The sequence below is a fragment of the Haliaeetus albicilla genome, chromosome 21, assembly GCF_947461875.1.
Source record: "Haliaeetus albicilla chromosome 21, bHalAlb1.1, whole genome shotgun sequence".
Lineage (NCBI taxonomy): Eukaryota > Metazoa > Chordata > Aves > Accipitriformes > Accipitridae > Haliaeetus > Haliaeetus albicilla.
Window position 1 is genome coordinate 1,164,429 of NC_091503.1, and position 24,233 is coordinate 1,188,661.

Here is a 24,233-nt window from a genome sequence, read left to right on the forward strand (position 1 = left end):
GAACATCACACACAAAAAACCCTCAAACAAACATAATGTATGTAACTACACCTATGCAGGTGAAAAATCCCAGGCATGGAAAGAATACTCAGAATGTTCAGTTCTTGGCCAAATACGACCAAAGATGGTTTCAGAATAGTAGCCATCTTCTGTGTTAGTATGTAGGTGAATCTATGAACACCAGCTGTTTCAGTAGCAAAATTTTTTTCAACAGAAATGGAGCACTGTCTGCTGGTAATTGATTCCCCCCACAAATACAGTATAGAGTGAAGATCAGGATTTGTGTGATCTAACATGTTTTATCTAGCTTGAGGAAGCCCCTTTCAGCTGCATGTAGAAGACATCATTTGGGTAAAGGTTAGACATATGTGAAATTATGCACTGCTAGTTGAATTCATCCTTTTCTGGCTTCAATCAAGTTATAAGTTTGGTCACACATTATTGTTCTGCAAGCAGTAAACATAATGAAAATACTAATGGTATCACAGAAAAGAGAACTGGAATGGACTTAAAGCAGCCACCAAGTCCATCTCTACCTGCCACAAAGGACTAGCTCTGGCTTCATAAATACTTCTTAACTCTTCTTTAAATTCTCAATTCTCTAATTTAATTATTTGTGGACTTGTTGTATAATAAAATCCGACAGTCTGCCATCAGAAAGGTATCAACAAGAGGAAGAGGTATTGTATATAAGTGGCATTGTGGTACACAGATGTACCGCGCTTTGCCTTTTCTTTTTTTAAACTCTGCTCTCAGCACCACCTTATACAAAGGTAACAGTTCAAATACCTCCTTCAAGTTTTGCTCATCCCTAGCACCCAGGCAGAAGTTTGCTCTATCATCTTTCAGTCACTCTGCAACTTGCTCACCTCAGTCTCCTTTGGAAAAGTTTTATGAGCACTAGCTGCTCCCTCTGCTTCCAAGCTGTCATGGAACAGCATGGAACTTATCCACTCTGCTTATCCATTTTTCATTCACACGTCCCAGACATAAATGTGAAGGGCTCAAGCAGAAGTGATGTTTTGGTGGCTGATGCTCCTTCACATAAAGAAGGGGAAAAAACACCTGTAACAGGGAAGAATATTCTCTATCCTCCTCACCCTTCAGTAGATTCCAGGCACAGGAGAACCCAACAGAAGGGGTTTTTTCCATTTGTTTTGTTTGTTTGTTTCCCCCCTTAGGCACCCAAATAGAATGTTAAATCTCACTCTGCTTTACATTTCAATATTGCCAACCTACCGCTGTCACAAGTTAAGGACAACCCTAGGTTAGTTCCCTTATGCCTTCAAGTGTGAAATCAGAGACAGTTCTTCTCGCGTCTCCTTTTCTGCACAGGCAGCTTCACCCCAAAATAAAATTATGATTCATTAGGTTTCTTTCATGTATTTCACAAATCAGACATCTATTACACAACTAGTGACTGTAAGTAACATACAACGCAAAAAATAAAAGGACTGAAATACAGTGGATGAAAGTTTTAGAAAAAAACATTAAGCTGCCTTTTAATGGGTTCTATTTATTTGGCAACTCAAAAAATCAAGGCAATTAAAAGATTAAAGTTTCGTTTCCTTACCTTTATCTCTGAAGTTGTTGATTATAACTGAAATTTTTAATATCAGCATAGATTAGAGTTTTGATTCTACATGATGACTTCTTACAAGCTTTCATTTTGTTCACAGCAAAGGGAACCCTGGGGCACTGTCCCAAAAATGAACCGTAAGGAGAGTCTAAGTGATTTGCACCTTTATTGGAACACCATTCTCTCTAGATTGGGCCAAATACCAGCTTAGCCAAAAAGACAAACTAAGGTTATGAAAGCCTCTCACAAAAACATGATATGATTTCAGTTTATAATAATAACAAGCAATCGCTATTTTCAAAATAGGATTACAATCCTGGTAAATATTGGATTCCTTTAAAAAATATATAGTGTTGTTAAAAAATCATATTCTGTATTACAATTAAGGTAAAAATTTATAAAAGTCTTTCAAGTTATACATATGAATTTATTGGTAAAAAAACCTCAATCATTAAGTCAGAGTCCCTCTTTGTTTAAACTAGAAAAACACAAAGTATATATTCAAAGTATATTACAATTTACACAAGTCATTATTTAGCCTACCAGCTAGCCATTAATGACTCCTATAGAAGTGAACTATCATATGTAACAGGTATTTCAGATACTCCTGACACACGTAAACACCAGCAAGAGTTCCCTCTGGTAAAATTCATTCTCCAAAGTAGCCCCTTTTCTGGACAATTCGTACAATTCATAGATCCAATTTTGCCTTTAATTCCTTGAATCCCTCATTAAAGGGGGTGTGTGTGTGTGTGTATACACACACATCTATATCTACATATAAACCTCCCAATAATCAAGATTCCAGAATTTAGATTTGAATAGAACACATGAAAAAGAACCTCCAACCTTCTTCGCCTGCATAAAGAATTTAATTTGAATCTTGTGGTAAACTAGGGGCTAAAATCACCTTTAAAAATGGACTTTGAGGTTTGTGTATTTCTAACTGAAAGATGTGCAGATTCAGCGTGAGAATAAAATCTCTGGACAATTATGTAACTACAGGAGCAGGTGGAATAGGATCGTATTCAACCTTCTGGGCATCTCAAACTGAGAATAGGCTTCATAGATGGAAGATTCAGATGAGAAAGGCAAACTCAAGCATGTGTCCTGTAGATGCCTTAAGAACGTGAGTTTGTAAAGAAGTTCGTCTTACGGATGAAGAAAAGATGCATACATTCTATGAGGTTTGTGAAAAGCTGATACATGCTGGCTTGTAAAAATATTTATGGCATTTGTGGCATAAACACTTTTATAAGCCAGCATGTTTGAGCTTTTCACTCTTTACAGATACATCAGCAAACTTGTCATGTAGGTAGACACAAACAAATGTTTGAATTTAGAAGCTCTCTTTCCAAAGAATTTGAAAAAAAACAAAAAAAGGAAAAAAAAGGTGAAAAACAGACACTTGTTAGAGCCATCCTCTACATGATGTCAAAGCCCCACTATTAATCCTGACATTGGCTAGATATCATCTTTTTTAAAAAATATTTTTGAAAACAAATCTATTCACTTCAACACTACTATTTAGATTTCTGCTTTTGTATTTTAAGGAATATCAAAGAGTTTTCAGGAAATCCAGCTTTCATCTTGGCCAATGCTTTTATGGATTATTCTACTATTACTTGAGGCGAGCAATAGCAAAGCAAAACTCACAAAACAAAATCATGCAGAGTCAGGCCTTCTATGTCTGTGAGCCTACTATTGCTGTAGCAAGAGTTATAAAATATTTGTCCTTCTACAACCACAGCCCAATGAGTGCTGCTTTCCTAATCCGTAATCGCTGTGCACGCATTGTTCCAACGGGCAGCTTTGAACAATTTGACTCTTAGGCTTCTCCGGCAAGAGCTTAAAAGGCTTTCACTTGTTTTATTCTTCTTTATTCTGCTACACAAAGGAAATTGCTGAGACACACCAAATACTGGTTTGCTACAGACACTATCATATGAAACTTGCTTACTCAAACAACAGGCTTTTCCTGTAAAGTACAGAGCACAGAACCATGACATGTGGGATGACAACTCTGACGTACCCACAATGGGCAACGATGTCTCACTGCATAGTCCTAGCTCACGTTTAGATACACATCCCGTCTGATGCAATCTAGTAGCACTCTAACCCTCACTTTTACAAGGGATTAACTTTCATTAAACTGATGGAAACAGTACACTTTTAGTACATGAATCTCTGTTATGCATTTCTTTTGTAAGAACATGCATTTCAAATGGCTGTCTGGTTTGTTGTTTGTTTTTTTTTTAAAGGAAGGTTTCAAAACTGTTTTCCAGGCATACACTTGTAGAAAACAGGGCATACACATATTTTGGCCCGAAGTAATTTTTGCACAAGTTTGCAAACAAGCAATCATTATTTTACTTTATTCTTTTTTGCTTTCCTATTACAAAACAATACCTGATACTACTGCAATGTCTGATAATATTCCCAAATAATAATTTATAAAATGTCTGTCTTTTCAAAAATCTACAGAAAGCTGTAAACAAAAGATTTGCAAAGATGCTTTTGCTATGACTAAATGATCCTTACTGTTCCAGTTTGTTACATGGAACAGGAAGCCTTTCATCTTCATAATAGCAGCGTGTGGACAAACTAATGACACATTCCAACAGACACTTAAGCATGACAGATGAGGAAACTTGTTTACACAAAAATAACTGAAGTGCATCAATGGTCAAGATAAAGTTTTAGGCATTCCCTTTATTTTCCAGATAGAAAAGTACTAGAAGAAAGATTAAACTGATGAATCAAACTAAAGAAATCAAAGCATCAATGTAAAGAAAATAAACGGTTATAAAAGTCTAACTGAAAACTGTAGAAAAGGAAGATGCAAATTGTTACGAATCAACCTTGCTTCCATGCTGGAAGGATCTGCTGTGCATGAGGAAAAGTCAGCAATTTTCCTCCTCCTTTAGACACACAATAGCAAAGATAGAGCTTGAGCAATTTTCTAAAATAATTAAACAAGAGGTGTATAGGTTGTCTTGTTTCTAGCCCTTTGGTATTGTTATTGTACTACACTGAAAGCTTCTTCCAGCTAGCACTTCACCGTGTGACTTTTTCTTCCAGACCAGAAAACAGTTTATTAGCTTGTGAAACATCTGCATGTTTTTACAAAGGCTGGTTCATACAAAGAAATCAAAGTGAGAAACATAAGTAGAAGAATTAAACCTGGTTTTTACATCATTATTATTATGACAACTGTGTGAAGAAAAAAAATGCTAAAAGAAAAGTTCTTCTGTCTGTACATAAAGCGCCAAAGTGTTCAGTCACTCAGCAAACAAATGCTAACTAGCACATACAGTATTAATGAGTTAAACCACATTATGCTTTATTTCTCATGTGAAATTCCATCATTCTGTTTTGCAAGGATTTCATATAACTTTTACTTTGCTTCTCATTTTTATTCCTACCTCTCTCAACCATAATAGAGTTTCAGGTTTGAAAGATCTGGAACTTCAAAATACTGTAATTTTTAATTGCTAACGTGGTAAACTTTATATCCACTAATCCTATTCAAAATATTTCTTTCACCCCATGTGAATGAGAGAGACATCACATGCCCTAAAGTTTCAGAAGTCAAAGTTTACTTCGATTACACCTGAGGTAATCCTATAAAACACGTTGGGATGACTGGGATTGCAGCTAGGATTCTGTCGTTCCAACAAAACTTATCTGAAAGGTCTGTAAATCTCAGTGAATCATTTGGTAAATACACTCTTGGCTCTAAGTGGGTTTCAGGTTGGTAGCTTGTAAGTTTGAATTCCAGGTTTCCACAGGAATGGTTACTGTTTCTTTCATTACTAAAGCTTTCACACTTTCCAGCGTGAGACAGAGACTCTCTTCGTGTCTTAACATTTCCCAACAAAGGCTGAGAAAAGCCATGCATCTTTATTATGGCTGAAGACTTGGAAGAAGAGCTCAGACAAGTAACCACCAGTAGGGAGAGCAGCACTGACCCCTGCCCCTGCCCCGGGGTACCTGGAGGGACTAAATGGCCTCTTGAGAACTCTCCCAAACCTACTTTTATGACTACAAGATCAGTGACTAACTTGGTACTTTCATAACAGAGTACAAGATGACCTGAGTGTGTTGTGTAATGAGTTTTGACAGTCCTAAACAATTCACCTTACATCCTGGCTTACTTGCATCAAAACAAAGGCTCCAGCCACCTCACAGCTGATTTGGAGCTGCCATAACTGGCATATCCAAGGAAACACATATTTCGGATAAGGGGTGTCCTGAGGCACTCTAACAGAACCAGAAGGGAAGCAGAGGGGAAGAAGAGGAAGAGAAGATCTGTGAAGGACAAACAGGAAGGAGTCATAACAGTCGATCTGAAAATAAGGGGAAAACTGAATACTTGGAGTAGGGGTAGTAAAGATATGCTGGTGAAAGAAAAAAAAATTACATACTTTGGTTTGATTTAGAAATACAGTCTCCCTAAAGGGTTGTGGAAGAAGGTTTGAAGATACAGAGGCAAACCAGTGGTGCTACAGCATTGAAGATGGAATAAGAAACTTTACCAAAAGTCAACTTGAGAAGACTGTTTAAAGGCTTCTGCACATTCATAAGCCCAAAACCTAGTAACCTTGTATCACATCAACAACATGATTTCCGTCTTTTTTTTTTTTTTTTTTTTTTTGCTGATTGGGGTGGGTCTTTGTTCAAGTCAGTCAGCACAATTATAAACCTCTGTAAACTACAGATTTCTCCCTCGTTAGTAATTTCAGCCTACTGATACCTATCCTAACAGAGGAAAGCTGTGAACTTCAATCTGTGAATTAGCAGCATAAACTACAACAGCACCATCAGAGACCTCCGAGTGCAGCCTCTCAACAAGAACCTTCATTCAGGATTTAACTGAAATTATTTGCCAGGATATTGAGTACGTCACATAAGGTGAAAGTACAGTCTGAATTCTGGATATTAAAAGTGCCTGGTGAGTCACAGCCTTAAGCACTAGCAACGAAATTGAATATTTATCAATACTGCCATTTTGGTTAATTATAAGCCAACTTCAGATCTTGTTTCTAATAGTCTTGGAAGGTAAGGGAAGTCTGCAAGCCTAATTAAAGCATACACAAGGTGTTCTACAAATCACAAGGACAGCCTTATCTGAATGCATTTTACTTTTCCGTATTCTACTGTATAGCATTACTTAATGAAATAATAGGCACAGTACTGAATCTAAAGCTAGTTAATTTTAAATTGCAAAAATAAAAAGATTATGAAAAAACATACATTTCTATTTCATTGTGATTTTCTATTTCTTCACCTTAGCAAGTTATCCAACTCAATTAAATTTACTAAAACACCTCTTAGAGCCAAGAACAGGAGAATAATGAAGGTTAGAAATGATGCCAAGGTTAAAAATAACAAAAGAGAAAACCAACAAAACCTAAGCAAAGAACACCACTCAGAAGACTGAGGGAAGATGAGTTTGCTGGTATATGGAAGTCAGATGAAGTTCAGGGCAAAATAAGTTGATCAGGGATTCTCACTTACCTTTCTATGAAGCCTAACTGCCTCTAGAAGGCTTTGTTTCACCTTCCGAGGTCTTAACAAGTTTTAAACAGTAGATAGCTGCCTTATATACAAAACTGAGACTTTGATACCTGTGTTCACACTATATTTCTTCCTTGAAAATTTGCCGTTTCATTTGCCTAAATTAACTTTAGCAAGTATAAATGAAATTTTGTATTTATCATTATAAAAAAAATCTTTTCTCTATAATAACAATAAATTTTGAATACAGAAGCTGCACAATCATAAATTGAAACATTTTTATAAGAGAACATGATCCTCCTTCCCAGCCTCCATTTTTTATAGATTCATTCTAACAAAATGACAGCAGAGGAAGGTAGCATCAGGTCTGTATGGCCTGGGACAAAGGCTAATCTGGAATTAAAATGGATAATATGACTTATATAATATGGGGCCACAAAGAGGACAAAAACAGATGCACACTCATCTGTAGTTATGAAGCTTATGAATATGTTGATTAACTGCTTTAAAACATCTGCTTACCTACATCATGCAGAGGAACTAAGAAAACAAATACAAAACATACCTGTATTAGAGAGAGATCCTCAAGCTGCAACCTGAAGAGGTAGTTTCTGGGGTTAAAAAAAATAGTAGATAAAAATTAATTGTTATTAGTGTTTAAGTAAAAAAAAAAGTTACTAGTGTTTAAATAAAAACATAATTAATGAATATAAAAGACAGGAAAAAATTTAAAAGTGACTGGTAGTCAGGACTCGATTCTTTCAGGGACTGTCTTAACACACAGCCTTTTGGGCTAAAGACTAAGGCAATTTCTAAAACTGATCTTCATCTTGAAGGACTGGCTGCATATGAATAAAGTAGATATTTATACTGCATACATGTACATCTGAGTCATTGCTCCAGTCTTCCTTTAGAATCAATGAGAAGAAACGCTCAGTACTTTGGCAGATTCGCGTGACCAGTGTTAGATGTCTAAATGAGAAGACGAGGACAGGCAGGTTAAAGCTGCCCATTTCTCTCCACAATGATGGGAACCTTACGCAATTAGCTCAGCCACAGATATGTAAAGTTTGAAGCAAAGGGGCCCAGTACGATGGAGTGTCTGTAGAAGCCACAGAGTTTTCACAATTCTGATTGAAGTCCTGACACCAGGTCTAATTTCTTTGAAACCCAAGGATTTTTCTCCACATACAGCAGGAGCTACACACAAACCGAGCACATTTTTCAAAAGCCCATGCTCTTCTTACAGAAGCATTTCTCACTCCACTTTTTCTCTACAGCGGTATCACTGCACCTACAGAACTTGGGAGGAGATGCAAAGGCACTGCTTGAAACCTGGGGAAACGCTGGGTTCGGACACTCAGCAAGGTGAGCGTGCCCCGCGGACCAGAACCGCCTCCTTCAGCAGGTACTGGTGCGATACCTGCACGCGGTCACCACTCCTCCCACGTACTCTGCCCATCTAGTTAAAGCAGCTGCCTCGTTACACCTCTTCTGATAAACCAGCCCTGTTGGCAGCAATCATGGTATCAGTCCGTGACCCTCATAAAAAAGAGCAAATACCAGACCGTCTTTGACCTGGTTTCAGCACATCCTGCTCTAGTGCAGATTCGCTTTCATGCTAGGTCTGCAGTAAGGCTCTTCCTCGCTCCATGCCCATATTCCTCTTGCCCAATTTTTTTTTTTCTTTCTTTCTCAGTGTCTTCTCACACCTCTTTTTCTTCTTTTCATTATGTGTTTTTTTTTTTTACTACATTTTCACATATATATTCTTTAATCATCTTCTGCCTAATTTTTACCTTATTTAAAGCAATTCTGATTTTCCAATGCCACTACAGAGTAATTATGTTTTCTAGATAAAAATTAAAAGGAAGACAATTTTGAAAGATTAATATAAGTTACTTCAATTTTAATTTATTCATAACAAATCCGTAATGTCAATTTCTAAGATTTCAACAAATTCACATAAAGTAAGAAAAAACTCATAACAAAGAGATGAGTAAATTTAAAATTTAAATTTAAATATTTGCAATAGTCACAAATGATCTGCAATATTACATCCATGCAACTGGTAACAGTGTAATCCAAATTAAAATTAGGCCATATCTTTTGAGATATTAGTTCTAATTCTTTCCAAAGAGGTATGAGGTATTGTCAATGGGCACAGATGGTCAGGACCTGTAGTTCACATCTCTATTAATTTTTTTAAATGAGCCTGCAGGGGTTGCGGGGGGAGGAACAAAACCAAAGTGTGTCTAAAAAACAAAAAATATCTTTTTCAAAGCATATATCTCAGAAACACAACCACTATCATAGCCAGCTTTATTTATGGACTCTGGGGTGCAGCTATGTGTATTTATTTATTGACTCTGGTACATATATGGTCCACTTAAATTGTGGACTTACAGGAATCAGGTCACTTTCCTAGGAATTTTGCTAAAGGGAGTTACTCAAAACACAAGAGGCAGCAGGCTCTTAAGGGCAAGAATTCATGAGGAAGTAAAATAAAGACAGAATATTTGTTATTAGCACAGATAAATCACCACAAAGAAATAACTAAAATATTTGGGTTTGAGTCATGAAGAAACCTGACCTGGGCAAACACAGCAAACATTGCAGGACAACGTTTACACAAAGCGTCACCCACAAGGTACATGCAAGTTGACTTGAAAGACTTTCACTGAAACGTCAGGAAGCGATGCCTATAGTCTTTCCAACCCATCTAAACTCTCTCTGTAAGGACACAAAATACCTTCACATCTGCAAAAGGTCTTGCTCAGAAATGTTCAGCAGGGAACATACTCAGTCTGCTCCTCATCTCATTGCACATAAGCTTCCATCAACCATCATTGATTGTGCTTCTTCCACTCCAGATATCAAAGTTAAAGAAACCTACAACTTCAGTGCTGTTGCAAATCTTTTCTTCCACTTAGAGAAGCAGAACAACTCGTCTCTTCCAGAGAAGTTGAACTGCATCCTCAGCAGGTATAAACTGTTTTCTTAATTCCGTGGTATCAGACTCACAGGAGTGGCACATAAATGCCCCACCTCATGTACAAATAAAAGCAGTCTGTGTTGCAGAACATTTGAGCAGACAGTCTGGTCTCACGGTTTTAGTTGTTGGGTCAGTACTTAGCACAGTGTCATGTCAATCTCTAGGCATTCTTCATCTTAAGATAGTTACTGAAGATTTATCACTGATGTGGCATTTTGAGACAGATTATCAACTTATTAATGTCTTTTTACGGACTTTCATCCTGACATCATTTCAGCCTATTAAAACATAAGCTATTGTCCCAAACTGTAAAACATCTAAATTAATGAATACATAAACACAGTGTCAGCCTAAGAAAAAAAAAAAAAACCAAAAAAAACCCAGAGGCTGAAAGTTTTGTGGGATTTTTTCCTGGAAAATGAGATTTGTATCCTATGCAGTAGAGCACAACACTTCTACCCATCACTATATCCAGTGTGGAATTAGAAATATTGACCCTATAAGTGTAAGGGACACTAACATGTCTATATTCATGTGAATGAGCCAAGATCCAGAGCTAATTAGTGTACATTTTTCAACTTGCTTTGGCTGCCAATAACCAATTAAAATATTATTTTCAGCTTTATAAAGCCAGCAGAAAGAAAATGGAATAAGAAGAAAAGCAACGTGCAAGACTTAGTAAAAGCATTACACCTTAGCAACATAGAGGTAAACTGAGCAAATGGACAGCACAGAGTGACTGTGGCTACATAAATAATGCCAGGACAAGTGGAAAACTAGCACTCGGAGAGCAGTCGGAGCTGTCCCTACCTAAATGTGCCCACTTCAGTAAAACTTGCAGGATTACATTTACCTATACAAACACAATAGTTCAACATTCTAAGACATGCACCTCTAACATGGGAGAACTCATTCAGAAAGCACATGTATGAGAAAAAGCTACAAAAATATAAATAAGCAAGCGTGATGGTAAAAAAACCACACAGGAAACATGATATTAATAAATCTGGCAGTCCAAAGAAAAAGTCAATGCCAATTTTCATGACACGTGCAGAGCCATGATGCTGCTCACCAGATAGGTGACAATACTTTTTTCAATATGTTACTGAGATTATGCCCTGGATTGCCATTTTTCAACCTCTGTTTAGCTTTATTCTAGCGCATTTATGCTTTGAAGGCAACAAAGGATGAGAAATAAAAATGACCAAGTACGTTTCTGAAGCATAGGTACAGACCTCTTCGCATGTAGGCCTGTCTCTTGTCCGAATACTGTGGTAATAAAAGCAAGACAAATACAACTTTACATGTTGGTATTAAACTGATTTGACATTGGCGGTAATTGGTAAATTTGTTTCCATTTGGTGCTTAATGAATGAGGAAAGCAAATATGTTACATAAATCTGCAAACATAAGGACACTGTAATGAGAAGAAAACACAACTTGTCTTCCTTCAGATAGCCAGCAGGCAATAAGCATTTTGCTTTCCATTCACAGCACTGAACAACTTTTCTAGCTGAGCTATGGTAACTAAAACCTGTTAATCAAGAGCCTGCTCAAACCCAATGGCAAAGACTTTCACTGGTATCAGTAGGAACTGGATGAAGCACCACAGAAAGCGTGCTCCAGTCACCTCCTTGGTGACAATGTATTTCAATCTGTTGCAGTAAATACATCCAGTATGACTACAGATAAAGGTATAAAACTAATCTTCTGTTTGTTCCTAAGCAAGTCCATGTCAAAAAAATCAATTGAAAACCTATAAAGTTTCAAAAGTGTAGCATGTTAGTAATGGTTGTTAAATCCAGCACTTTACCCTTTTCTTTGTGAAATGGCAAGCTATAAAACACGAACACAACAACAATACTGTTGCATTAAACACAGACATGAATTAGAAGAACATTAGGGTGGCACATACAGCTTAGGAAAACGTACTATAGATTAGGCTTTTGAAAAACTCATAAAATAGCAAAAAAACCCCACCCCAAGCCCCCATATGCATCTGCAATTGAAAGCCTGAATCAATAAACAGGGCTTACAGCAAACTCAGTAAATTAAGGCATGACCAGATATGCTATCAAATCTTCTGGAAATAAACCAGTAAAAGATTCCTTCCTGTGCACTTGTTTCAGGAAACTATTTCACATGAAAGAAGAAAATGTTATTCAATTTACTGGAAGGAAAAAATATTAAGACTAAAAATGAAAAGTATAAGCACTGTAAGAATCAACTATTAAGCAAAAAGTCACGATTCCACGATCAAGATGGGAAAGCTCAGGGTAAAAGCCAATTCTAGTTCTGCAGTGTAGTAAAATCTGGAATTGGAAATAAAAAAAAAAATAAAAAAAGAAAAAATAAGAATAGGAGGAAAGGAGATAATCAATATAAATAAAAATTATGATGCAGAAAATTCATTTGGTAATATTAAGATACGATAGGAAAAATATGTGAAAAAGCTAAAGATGATACATTGGAAATAAAAGAAACCTAATCAAAGTGGTCTGGTTGAACTATTATAAGAAAACATTCAAATCACAATAATGAAAAGCAGAATGGTCCTTAAGTCATTTTCCATCTGCATTTTGCAGGAAATAGAAGTCTCAGCAAATGATAATAATAAATTAAGTAGCTTACTGATAAATGATAAAGATGTGAAAACGGCATATACACAGAGATAAATATTTTCAGACTAGCAGGGCATGCTAATTCAACCTAAAAATTACAGTGAATAATAAGATTTTTGGTCATCTTATTGCTCTTTTTTAATAATTTCTAAAATTACAGGCTGTCTTGAGGAATGAAAGACTAACCATGTTTTATTAACATTCAAAAGGGCAAAAAGGAAGACTCAGGTGATCATAGGCTGATCAGCGAGACACTAAGGGTGGCAAACAGAAAAACACTATTGGAGTCAATTAGGAAAGATTCCCATTATAAATTAAATTAATCCACTCAAAGGTCCTGTAAAATCTGATTTTCTTCTCTGATGGTTGCTCCTCAGGATTAGCAAATATTACTAGATTCACTTCCCTGTGGCTCCACATCCAGTCTCAGCAGTGACTAGAGATCCTAGAACATAGCCCTCCTGCACAGACGTCCAACAACAGCCAGACATCACTTCCACGTATTTCTTGCCACGGGCTTCTCCAGGAGAAGCAGAAAGGCGCCAGTGGCCCATCTCCGCGGCCCTGGAGCTCACCTTCCTCCTGCAGTCCCACCACGCCACGTCATCTCCAACACACGTTACCAGCTCCTCCTGTTGGCCCCTGCTTCTCACACACAGCACCCAAGTTCACCAGCTGGAGATGCCCTCGGAATATTTGTCACCTGCGCACCTCTGCTGTATGCAGACCAAGGCTTTTCTGGACATCGTGCTTTAGTCCCGAGTAGTTTGTGGGCTTAGTCAGCTATTTATTTAGTAAGTTGTTGTTGGGTTCAACTTTATCCTGAAATACCACCTCAACCAAAACGTTAACCCTGTATTTCATAACTGCTGCTGACCAAATCTTTAATACTTTTTAATGTTGCAACACATATCTCAGTACATGCCCCCAGTTTTTACATTTTGGCAGATATGGCATACACTGTACAATACTCACCCACAGCCATGTGGTCTTGTTACTATTTCATTATTCAATATATTAATCTTCTGTTTCTTTCCAAGATTAATTTGAAATTAAATTTAAATGCTACGATCTCCTCCAAAAAAACAGTAATAGGAATGGGCTTAAATAAACAGAAATTTTAGACAGTTCACACCTTTGTGGCCTCTTTTCCTACAGTAATCAAGTTTGGCACATGAAGTTTACTTGAGTTGTTGGGGTTTTTTTTTGGGGGGGGGGGGGGGAGGTAAAGAGTCTAAGGTAGCCAAAGTTTAGACTTTTTTTTATTTTATTGTTTTATTAACAAAAGAAACTGCAACAACAAAATGATCAAGAATTATGTAAGTGATCATATTAATGCTAAAGGTACTTAAAGGAAGGAGATACTAAACTCGATGGCCCACATTTTCAAAGCCAGCCTTGAATCTTCCTCCTGTGTAGAGGTCTGGTAGAGCTGCTGGTTTCCAGCAGAGCCCTGCCCTTCAGTGGAAGCTCGCTGTACGTGGGAAATTCAGAAGCAGGATGCATACCAAGGTAAGCACATGATGTCAACACACCTCTATACATAACGCAATCTTGCTCCCATCAAATTTTGAGAGGTGAAGGTCACGTGCACGGTGTGCATCCCTGCATTGTTAAATTTTCTGATTGTACTCTTGGAACGAGGATGAGACACACACCCCCCGCCTATCTAACATCTCTCGCAAGACGAGTGCACCCACGAGGGCACCGTAGGAACTGGTGCAAGGCACCGACGTTTCAGAGGCAGGGCAGAGTCCTTCACTGACCTGACTGCTGCTCCAAGTGGTACCTCCCTAGGACTTCTTCTGTATCATGGTTATCAGCCTCTGGCCAGCTGGTAGCTCCCTGCCCTGCATTTCAGTGCCATAAAGGCAGACACCAGTTCAGCAAGAACCAAACTGGTGATGTAGGACAAAAACTGTATGTTTGGACTAACAGTCGTTGCAGAAGAAAGGAGCAGCTAACTGGCATGAGAACACAGTCTAACCAGGAACCCAGAGAAGGCATAAGTTGCCACATTCTGCAGCAGGACATGTACTACTGCTAGCACAGATCAACTGTATATACATTAAGTCATGACTTCAACTACAGACCGGTACTTTCAGAACACCAGTCATCTGATGTCATTTCTAAAGGTGGCTTACACTGAAACAGCAGTGTTCTCTGCCAAAGAAGTTCCATTTACTCCTGCCATTTCTCTTTTCATCTTACCCCGAGTCAACTCCAGGGCTTCTCCTCTGATGCATCATTTTAGTTCCACTAATTAAAATGGCAAGACTTCAAATCAGCACAAGAAAACGAGTAATTTTTGTGGGGTTAGTGAATTGACTGGTGTTACTCTGCAACCAGACTATTACCAGAGGTGGTGCAAAGGAGGAAAAAATTGCATGGTGGAACAAGGCATGAGCAGGAGAGGTACAAAGCATTAGCTTTTAAAAATATTTAGGAACCCATTAGCAAGGTAGGAAAGAGAAGCAGTAGGGGGAGAAAGACCTTCCTCTTTCTGCTGGTAGGATGATAATTTCTCTTAGTTTTAACATTAAGCCATACCTTAGATTAGATCAGATCAATCAGTGGAAGGACAGACATTGATTACCCTGAACCAAGTGTTAAATGAGCAGTAAAACCCTGATGGATGTTCAAAGAATATAGCACTAATTCCTGGTGCCTGTATATTCTCCCAATATGTAGTGCTCAGAGCTTCTCATTAACAAGAAGGTCTCAGATTCTCCTGCTGGGAGCAGACAACAGCAAGAAGCAAACCTGTAGAGTTATTTATTCCTTTATTAGAGATTCTTAAACCACTGTTAATGAATCCTTTAATTTGCCTTTCTGTTATTATGGCAAGTAGTGGTAATGGTTCAAATTAACGTTCCCAAACACACATCTAATTAAGTGAAAAGGCATACTGTTACAGTCCTTCATCAGCGAGATAAGGAGTGACTGAGGCAATAAGCCACCTCAAAGCAAGTTATAATCCTCAAAGCAAGTTTAATTAACTTGCAGGAGAACATACAGGAGAAAGCCACTGTTATTAGGAAGCTCTATGTAAAAAATAATATAAGATCTGTCTAAATATATATTATCCAATTAAAAAAAAGTTGAAAAGCTTTGAGACCCATTTCTGATAAGTAACTACATAATTTTAAAGTATAGCTGAACTAGCCCAACTTGAATTTTAAAAATTAAATTACTACATCTTAAGAATGAACTCCAGCTAGGCTCCTACCAGTTCATCATTTCAAGCACAAGAGGCTTGGGAAGAGGAGGATTACTTCATTTTTCCTTTAAATAAACAAGTTCCTTCTGACATAATTCTTCTTGCATGATCTTAGTAAAAACATTAAGAAAAAAAAATTTTAAAAGTCACAAAAAAAAAAAAAGGGAAAAAGGAATGGATTAAAAGGAAAATGTTTCTAATTATTTTGAACGCCAACATTTTTGCCCTAACCTTACTGGGTTTGAGACGTGCTTCTAGCTGACTCTCTTTCTATCAAAATGGCTGGAACACTTTTAACAACTTTTGATTTATAGAAACTAGGACTGGTGTTTAGCACATTGTCAAGGAACGAGGTGAAAAAAGGCAATGCACAATTTGCCAGGGCAATTCAGACACTGCTGTATCCTTCCCCTGAGCTGGTCTTTTCCCCCCTCAATTGACCTTTCCAAGACAGAAACAAAGAAAATGCTGCAGGACATATGGCAAAGGACTTCCACATAGGAAAAGAAGGCAAGGTTGTTCTTGGGGAAATCTACGAATCTCCATGCGTACTGGCATTTCAAAATACAGAAATCATTATCATATTTGCTTAGATGCTAAGTCAGTCCACTAAATAACACACCGAGAAATATTCACCAGAATATTTTATCAGGATTTATCAGAATAAGATAAACAAGCAGTCTCTCATTTCCTTGAGCTTACTGAAGAGCTAATGCCCTGAAAGTAATCCTTCGCTGATGCCACTTAATTATAAAAGTAAATTCTGCCCTGCCATATGGGTTTTTTTGAAGAAAACAAATGAATTCCCTAGAAGGTTTCAGATTGCAAGAGAACTAATTTATTTTTATCTGCCAGGTCATATGTGATGTTAAAAGAACAACGCCTGGGGCAAATTTTAAAGATACAGTTTCATGGGAACATAGCTACATTGCCCTGTGTCAAAAGCCAATAGTCTTTGTAACGTACTAATGACTGGTTTATATCTATACTGAATTTTCTTTGCAGAGTGTTTCTCATTAATCTATTTTCTTTTTTTTCCATTTTACATAAATGTATAATCTCATACAATTTAGCACATACCTATTAAGAAAAAAAAGTTTCTTTTAAATTAAATCTAGACCCAATTGACATAACACTGAAAAATCTGTCACATTCTTCAAATGCAAATTTTAACACCCAGCAACCATAATAAAAATCATTTTTCTTCTCTTAATTCAGCTTCATAAATTGAACTGTAATCTTCGCTTGTCTTCACTATGCACTTTGGGCTGTTTGATCAAAGTCGGGCAAGATAAATTTCTCCCTTTGCCTTTTCCCCTGTCTGTCCCCACCCCCTCAACCCCACTTCCCCATTTCTCTCAGCTATCTAAATGAATTTTTCTACACAGACAATTTGTGCAAAGATGTCCCAGGCAAGCGGGGCAACTGTAGGTTGCTACTGAGATCCAGGCTAACTCATCAGTCATTTTAGAAGATATTCCTCTCCCTCTGCCACATTCTGCAGCAGGGCATGTACTACTGCTAGCACAGATCAACTGTATATACATTAAGTCATGACTTCAACTACAGACAGGTACTTTCAGAACACCAGTCATCTGATGTCATATCTCCTTTTGCACAGCAGATTGACAGAAAACCAAATGACGCTGTTTTAAAACAAAAGTACGACAGCACTTACGCTTCAGATCCAGTATAGGTTATTAAGCAGACCTGTTACGCTGGAAGGCGTAATGATTGTCAGGTGACTCTGACACAAAGACAAGTGCAAGCCTCGTTAAACTTGAAAGTTGTGCTAGCTCCTTTTACAATTAAAACAGAAGGTATAATTGAACCTGTACTGTATAGCAATATTCAGAAACTAAAGCAGTTGCTACTAAAAAGCATCAGACCTCATGGTAGCAAACACGTATGAGTGTGACCTGAGAAATAAAGACACTCCCCACAGTTGAGGTACAGGATTTGTGAGGAATTTGAAAAGCAAACTTTTCAGGCATCGTGGGATCATATCTGTCTTTTTACGTAGCTGGATGACACTGGCAGCTCCCAACGGGAATCCAGTCTGGATCCCAGCTGGGATCTTTGTTACCTTGCTTATTAAGACAAACAAGTCATGAACCTCTTCAGAGGCTGTAGAACTTCAAAAATGGAAGAGAATTACCTGCAGTGAATATCAGTGATGGAAAAGGGATTTAAAAATTTCCAATAGTGTCAAATTTTCACAACACTATTTTGTTTGGTTTCTAAGACAATGAAATTCGGGGAACAGTTCACTAAACTCCACTAAGGTGAAAAAAATCCATTATAAACTTAAGCTGAGCCAAGACACAGCTCCTGGCTGTGAAAATCATTCCTCTGGTTTAGAAGAAAACCACATTACTAAAGCAGAAATCAAGAGGTGCAAGCATCATCCCCTGGTTTTGTTTGGATGCTGGACAAGTAAATCATAATGGGAGCACTTCTCTTGGCAGCATAAATGGAGTGATCTAAGTTTATTTGTAGCTTTGCCACGTGCCACATCACACATTTCCTTTCTCTACCATCGATTGGGTACAGAGGGAAAACCATGTTGGAGGGCTACAGATTACCATTTTCACAACTGAACAGGAACTTTTAACTGTTCAGATCTTACTGAAATCACATTGCACATAGTTATTAGTTTTTCAGTCCAGAAGTGTTGGTACAAGAAGATAATAATTAAAAAAAAAATTGTTGGAATATTCTAAGAGAAATAACTGTATATCAAAAGATATATCACCAGGGAGGAGGAATTAACAGTGCATTCTCTTCACTGTCTTTATGAGAGCACGTTTGTGGCTTAGGACAAAAAATGAATTCTTCTAACGGCTCTTCAGATATGTGAATCCTGTGAGGCGAATGTGTAAGAAACTTGTATTAAAATTTTATCCACAGGCCATAGCACAAGTATAGTAATATTAATGCTCTGTTCAGATGGCCCTGAGTGAAAGGTAACTATAAACAGTGCGTTAAGAAAAAAAAAAACATCAGTGCAGCCAGTTGAGACTATGAAAGGCTGCAAACACCACTCCTGCAAACAAGCAGAAAACTCAACATTGTATTCACAGCAAACGATTCATTCTACATGGTAGCAGGGACTACATGCAAAAGATGCATAATCAGCAAGATCAACACTTGCATTTTTGGGACTACAGCACCCTGACAACGCGTTGCTGGTCTCTGACTCTATGACTCTATGACATACAATGACTTTCACCACATAGTCTGGCACAATGCTTCAAGAAGAGAAAACTGTGTAGTGAAAAGGACATACTAATATCAATAATATGTACAATTAGAGAAACCTGCTGGCAAGTGCAGTCATTCTAAAGTGATGTCTCCATGGCCAAACACAACAGCACTGTGGAAAATCTTAGAATTTAAAATGGAAATGCAGAATAAGGAAAGGAAAAATCCAATAAATTCTGTGAACAAATAACAGCCAACTATACTGGACCATGGAAAACCAAGATTTCTGTTGTGCTTTTAAAAACATATTTCTAATTTTGCAACTTTAGGCACTGCAAGAGATATGAAGCTCTGAAGAAGTATTAACTTATGGAGAAACCAAATTAATCCTATTGCTTTTACTGTATTGAGTCTTTTGCAAAAGGCAAAATTGGCAGCTGGCATTTTTTCGTAGTCTCTGACCATTCAACAAAGTCATCCAAAGCTTATCCCATAGTGATTCAAAAGGCTTCATCAAAAGCACAAGTTTAAACCAGCATATTCTTTGCTGAGATTTGGAGCCCAGATGAACAGCAGAGAGGAAAAAAGGGGGGGGGGGAGGAATTTTCTTCATCAGTTATGGAGATCTATACAGTGTGCATTGATCCAACACAAAATTCCATGGGACTGAGGAGAGTCTCAGACAGCTCTCCGACTTATGCTGGCTGTCTTTACGGAAGAGCGCCAGCTGACAGGCTCATGCCTCATTTCATTTGGCAGCTTACAGAATAGAAAAATCACCATGAGTGCACAGGATATCCCACTTCAGGTGGGCCAGAGACATATATGCATCTCCACACTCAGAGAGTTTTGCCCCTGTAGATAAGCAACTTCCACTGGCACATGGTAAAAAAAAAAATTTCTTGCAGTGCACTTTATGACTGTATTTTGAACCTCATTTTCAACTAAGAAACAAATTAGGAAACAGAAGTATATTCCAATGCTAAAACTAACAGAAAAATGAAGTGACTAGAACTTTGTTAATTCAAGAGTAAAATATATTCAGAAGGCAGATTTAAATAATAAGTTTTTGCCAACCAAAACATTTTACTATATTTCATATGCTAAAAGAAGAAAAAAAATGGTGTTCGAGGACTGTCACTGCTTCAATGTTGACAACTAAGACAGTGTCACTTCATCACAGCTTGCAAAGTACTGTTCTACTGTGCAAAAATTATGATTATCACTGACTTTACCACTAATTCTGCAGTCTTTACCAGATCGTTCCTGGCATTGTACTGAATAATTATTAGAATCATCCAAGCACAAAGAGCCGTATTGTGTAGCCAAATTTGGGATCATCATAAGTTTTATGCTATGGTAACTTTTGTCACATTGTCATACAGCATCTGCCTGTTCTACTGTATGCATCCAAAGTTTGAGAGTACTGCAGGACAGTCCTCTTAAAAATGGGAATAGTGTAAGCTATTAGGATCCTTGATAGCAGGCAGTCCATCTTTTAACTTGGGTCAGGAATAAGAGAAATAAACATACATAATGTTCAGTTTAGTGGGTCTGGAAGGTAGGGGTGTCACACGAGAGCAAGCTGATGTTAGAATTTGGCTCAATATTACTTAGCAACAAAGAACAAAATCCAGTCTGATGCAACACAAAAAGAAAATAGATTTCTCACCTTGCTCCAGCAATAAGCTCTTTTTGTCCTGGGTCAAATGTTAACTGTGAGAAGTCCACAGCATCTTCTGCTCTGAACACATGTAACCAAGGGGCAATTTCTAAAAACAATCAAGAAATACAACTGTTACTGTAAATGTCATAGTTGCAGTACATCAGGTAGCCAACATTACATTTGCAGATATTGTGGGGCTTCAAGTTTTCTCAGTATGGTCCTCTAAGGAAACATGAGAGACTTTTACCACTATACCGCGTAATGTAAAATCACTATAACAATATAAATGGTTCTTCAGAGAAAGTGCAATTGTACAAAAGCCTCATCCTCTAGAGTTTCCCTCCCAATTCTCAAGATATTGAAGCATTTTTCTTGGTAGTGGGTTTGTTGTTTTTTTTTTTAATGTAGTCACAAAGCAGTGGTCTGAAACATAAATGAAAGGTGAAGAAGGCTATGTATGTATGACACAACTGGCCATGGAACCATCTATTTGAAGACTACAGTTGTGAAATAGTCAATAGAAAGACCAAAGCTGAGCACTTGGTCATGACCATTTAGAATACAGAGTCAACACCAAGCCCCCTGAGAATGCTGTGGAAGCGTAATTTTTGATACTGGTATCACCAGTTGCAGCTCAGGTTGCCAAAACCCATTCTAAGCTCTTTTCTTCACTCATGAGCATATTTTTCCTTTTGCAAATGTCTGGGTTGAAATAATCCATGTCTGGTGCCTGTTTCAGAATGATTTGTTCCTAATTTAAATGTTAAAGTTTTAGTACAAGTAGGTCATCCATTGCTAAGGAGAGGGCCCAGGAGAAAAATGTTATTCTGTGTCAAAACGTGTTCAGCCATTGCAGAGAACCATTAAACGCACTGTGCAGAAGCTGTAGCATCATATACTTTGGCAAAACAGATGGAACCGTGCAGTAGAATCACTTGGGTGTCAGAAAACTAACTTCTGCATTTTTAATGACAGCCTCTATGCATCTGGGCAATTTCAGGCCTGTAATGGCAGTTTGTACACGTTCTGCAGAACTTGTAGCTAAATTCACTGTTGATTCCATCTGTATTGGATAGGTTCTCAAATAAGGGTCTGAACGCTGGGCAGGAAAGGGGATGGGGCCGCATATTAGATAACTGCGATTACAGCTGCCATCAGCTACTACTGCAGATGCTGTGCATAGAACCTAGCAGGATTCTATAGGAGGAAAAAAAAAAAATACACACACACACACACACATATATATATGTTACAGGCCTATATAGCCTTACACATACTTATTGTTCTATTTATATTTATATATATAAGGCTACACAGGCAAGCCCAAAGGAGACATTTCTTAACTTTTTTGTACTTGATTTTGCAACCTTAACTTTTCAGTCATGCATTTTGTATGAAACAATCAATTGCAAAGTTCTTAAAAGTTGAGATATTAGTTAGGACATGAAGATAAGGAAATACAGATGCAAGTCTTGAAGAGTCTCACTTACTGGAGAAAAAAAAAAAGAAAGAAAAATAAAGCCAAATAAAACTTTGTTTATCAATTCATCGGCCAGTGTATCTAAAATCTCCATAAATTCCCTCAGACATTGCCCACATGGACATAGAATATGCACATGGTCTTCACAGAAGAAATACACACATACACACACACACACTCCCAACCAGAAACGGCTCTCAGTTCTGAGAGATGCAGAGAGGCTACTTTTCCTTGTACCAAGCACTGTGACTAGGACAGAAATGGATATAAAACCATTTTATAAACTAGCAGAAATTCAGACAAAATCATAATACTGATGAATAACTGACAGAACCACAGCACAGATATCCTATGGAAAAAATCAGGGCTATAAAGACGGAACAGAGCACCCAGGCTGGGAGTCCAACCAACCCAGTGGGCAGAGGCTGCAAGAGGGGCTGGAAGGACAACCCAGGACATGGGTTTAGTCCCTTGGCTGCTGCGTTCGCCTTCCACATGGTTGCACGAGCCGTGGGAAGAGCTGCCTCACGCATACGGGGAATTTGCACTCTTCAAGACGGCAGCCACGGCTCCCTGGGCTCGCTCTCTGCCTCTGCTTGCACCCAGAGGATTCTGCCTCCGACACACAATCTTGCAGAATCGCACACAAGTCTACTCCTAAAGTGCCAAAGTACCACTCAGGCTACCAATGTATTAACATTCAAATTTGTATTGCTGCGTGCAAATAAGCAGAGCTGAAAACGCCACTGGCTCGGCAGCAGATCTGCACGCGGGTAAAGCCAGACCCACTGTGGAAACAGCAGTCTCTGAAAGAGAGACAAGGCAAGCAGCTGAGAACGGGAGCACTTCAGCTCCATAGTGGTAGGACAGATAAGACCCTTGGTCTCCTGTAAAACGGGGAAAGCAGTAGCCCTCCATAGCATGGGCAGGCCAGGGACATTTCAGTACGCAGAGGTATTGCGGCGCCAGAAGACTACAGGAAAGACTGAGATTCAAGGACACAATTCTCTTCCACTTGTCCCGCTGGCTCAGCAAGGCACAATAAAGCTTCAAAGTCCAGCAAGCAGGTGATTGAGACCATTTCCAGGTCTGGAGCAAGGGGGCAGGGGCCAGGCAGGGAATGGCAAGCCAGGCTAGAGAACAAGAAGAGAATAAGGACTTGCTAAGAAATCTTTCTGAAACCTGATTCCCCTCTGTCCCTCCAAAATATAAATTATTTTATCCTGCCTTTGTTGCATTCAGCAGTGTTCTTGCTTGAGGGAATAAGGTCAGGAAGAGCAAATGGCAGCTAGGGCTGGGTTTTTTTTCAGCAAACACTCTGAAACTGTATCTCGTGTGTCACAGTGGCATCATGTGTCACGCAAGAATAAGCCTTTATGGGATAAAGCTACAACTTTGTGATACTTCTGTAAGAGAAAAAAACAACACCAAAAAACACCACCAACAAAGAAAACAAACAAAAAAGACAATCAATCAAAACCATGTAAGCTGTAAAAGTAAAAGCTTATTGGTGAAATTCTGCTTTGAGTTACACTACAGAAAATTTACATAACAGAATAATTAGATTTATTTTCATCTAATGAGCAAAATCTAGCTGAAAAGCCTTAGGTGAAACAAGACCTTTCAGTTCTGTTACAAGTTATCTCCTTAGAGTCAAAAATGCATAACGAGCTATTAAAGATCTATGAATTATTTTTCTTCAACTTAAAAACTCATAGTAAAGTAGCAGACAATTAGAATTTCACTTTATCAATAGTTTTCATGTAGATGCAACATGACAAGCTTTACAAAACAACACAGCTATAGATGTTGTATCCTACAACAGCACTATAAACACATGTGTAAGTTAATTAAGCTGGCCTGCTGACACATAACCTAATCATACAGCCTGCTGATCCCAGGCGACAAACAGCAGCTTCCCTCCCCTTTCCAGTTCCAACCCTCCCTT

General features: G+C 38.1%; 1 protein-coding gene across 2 annotated transcripts in view; it reads right to left on the reverse strand.

Moving 5' to 3' along the window:
• The window catches only part of SEMA5A (semaphorin 5A), a 330,300-nt gene that overhangs the window by 186,242 nt on the left and 119,825 nt on the right, over window positions 1-24,233 (reverse strand). For both annotated transcript variants that reach the window (XM_069808839.1, XM_069808840.1), the window contains exons 4-5: window positions 20,812-20,911; window positions 7,665-7,710 (exon numbers count right to left, since the gene is read on the reverse strand). In XM_069808839.1, the coding sequence (XP_069664940.1) occupies window positions 7,665-7,710; window positions 20,812-20,911 (146 nt within the window). The remainder of the gene's footprint in view (window positions 1-7,664; window positions 7,711-20,811; window positions 20,912-24,233) is intronic.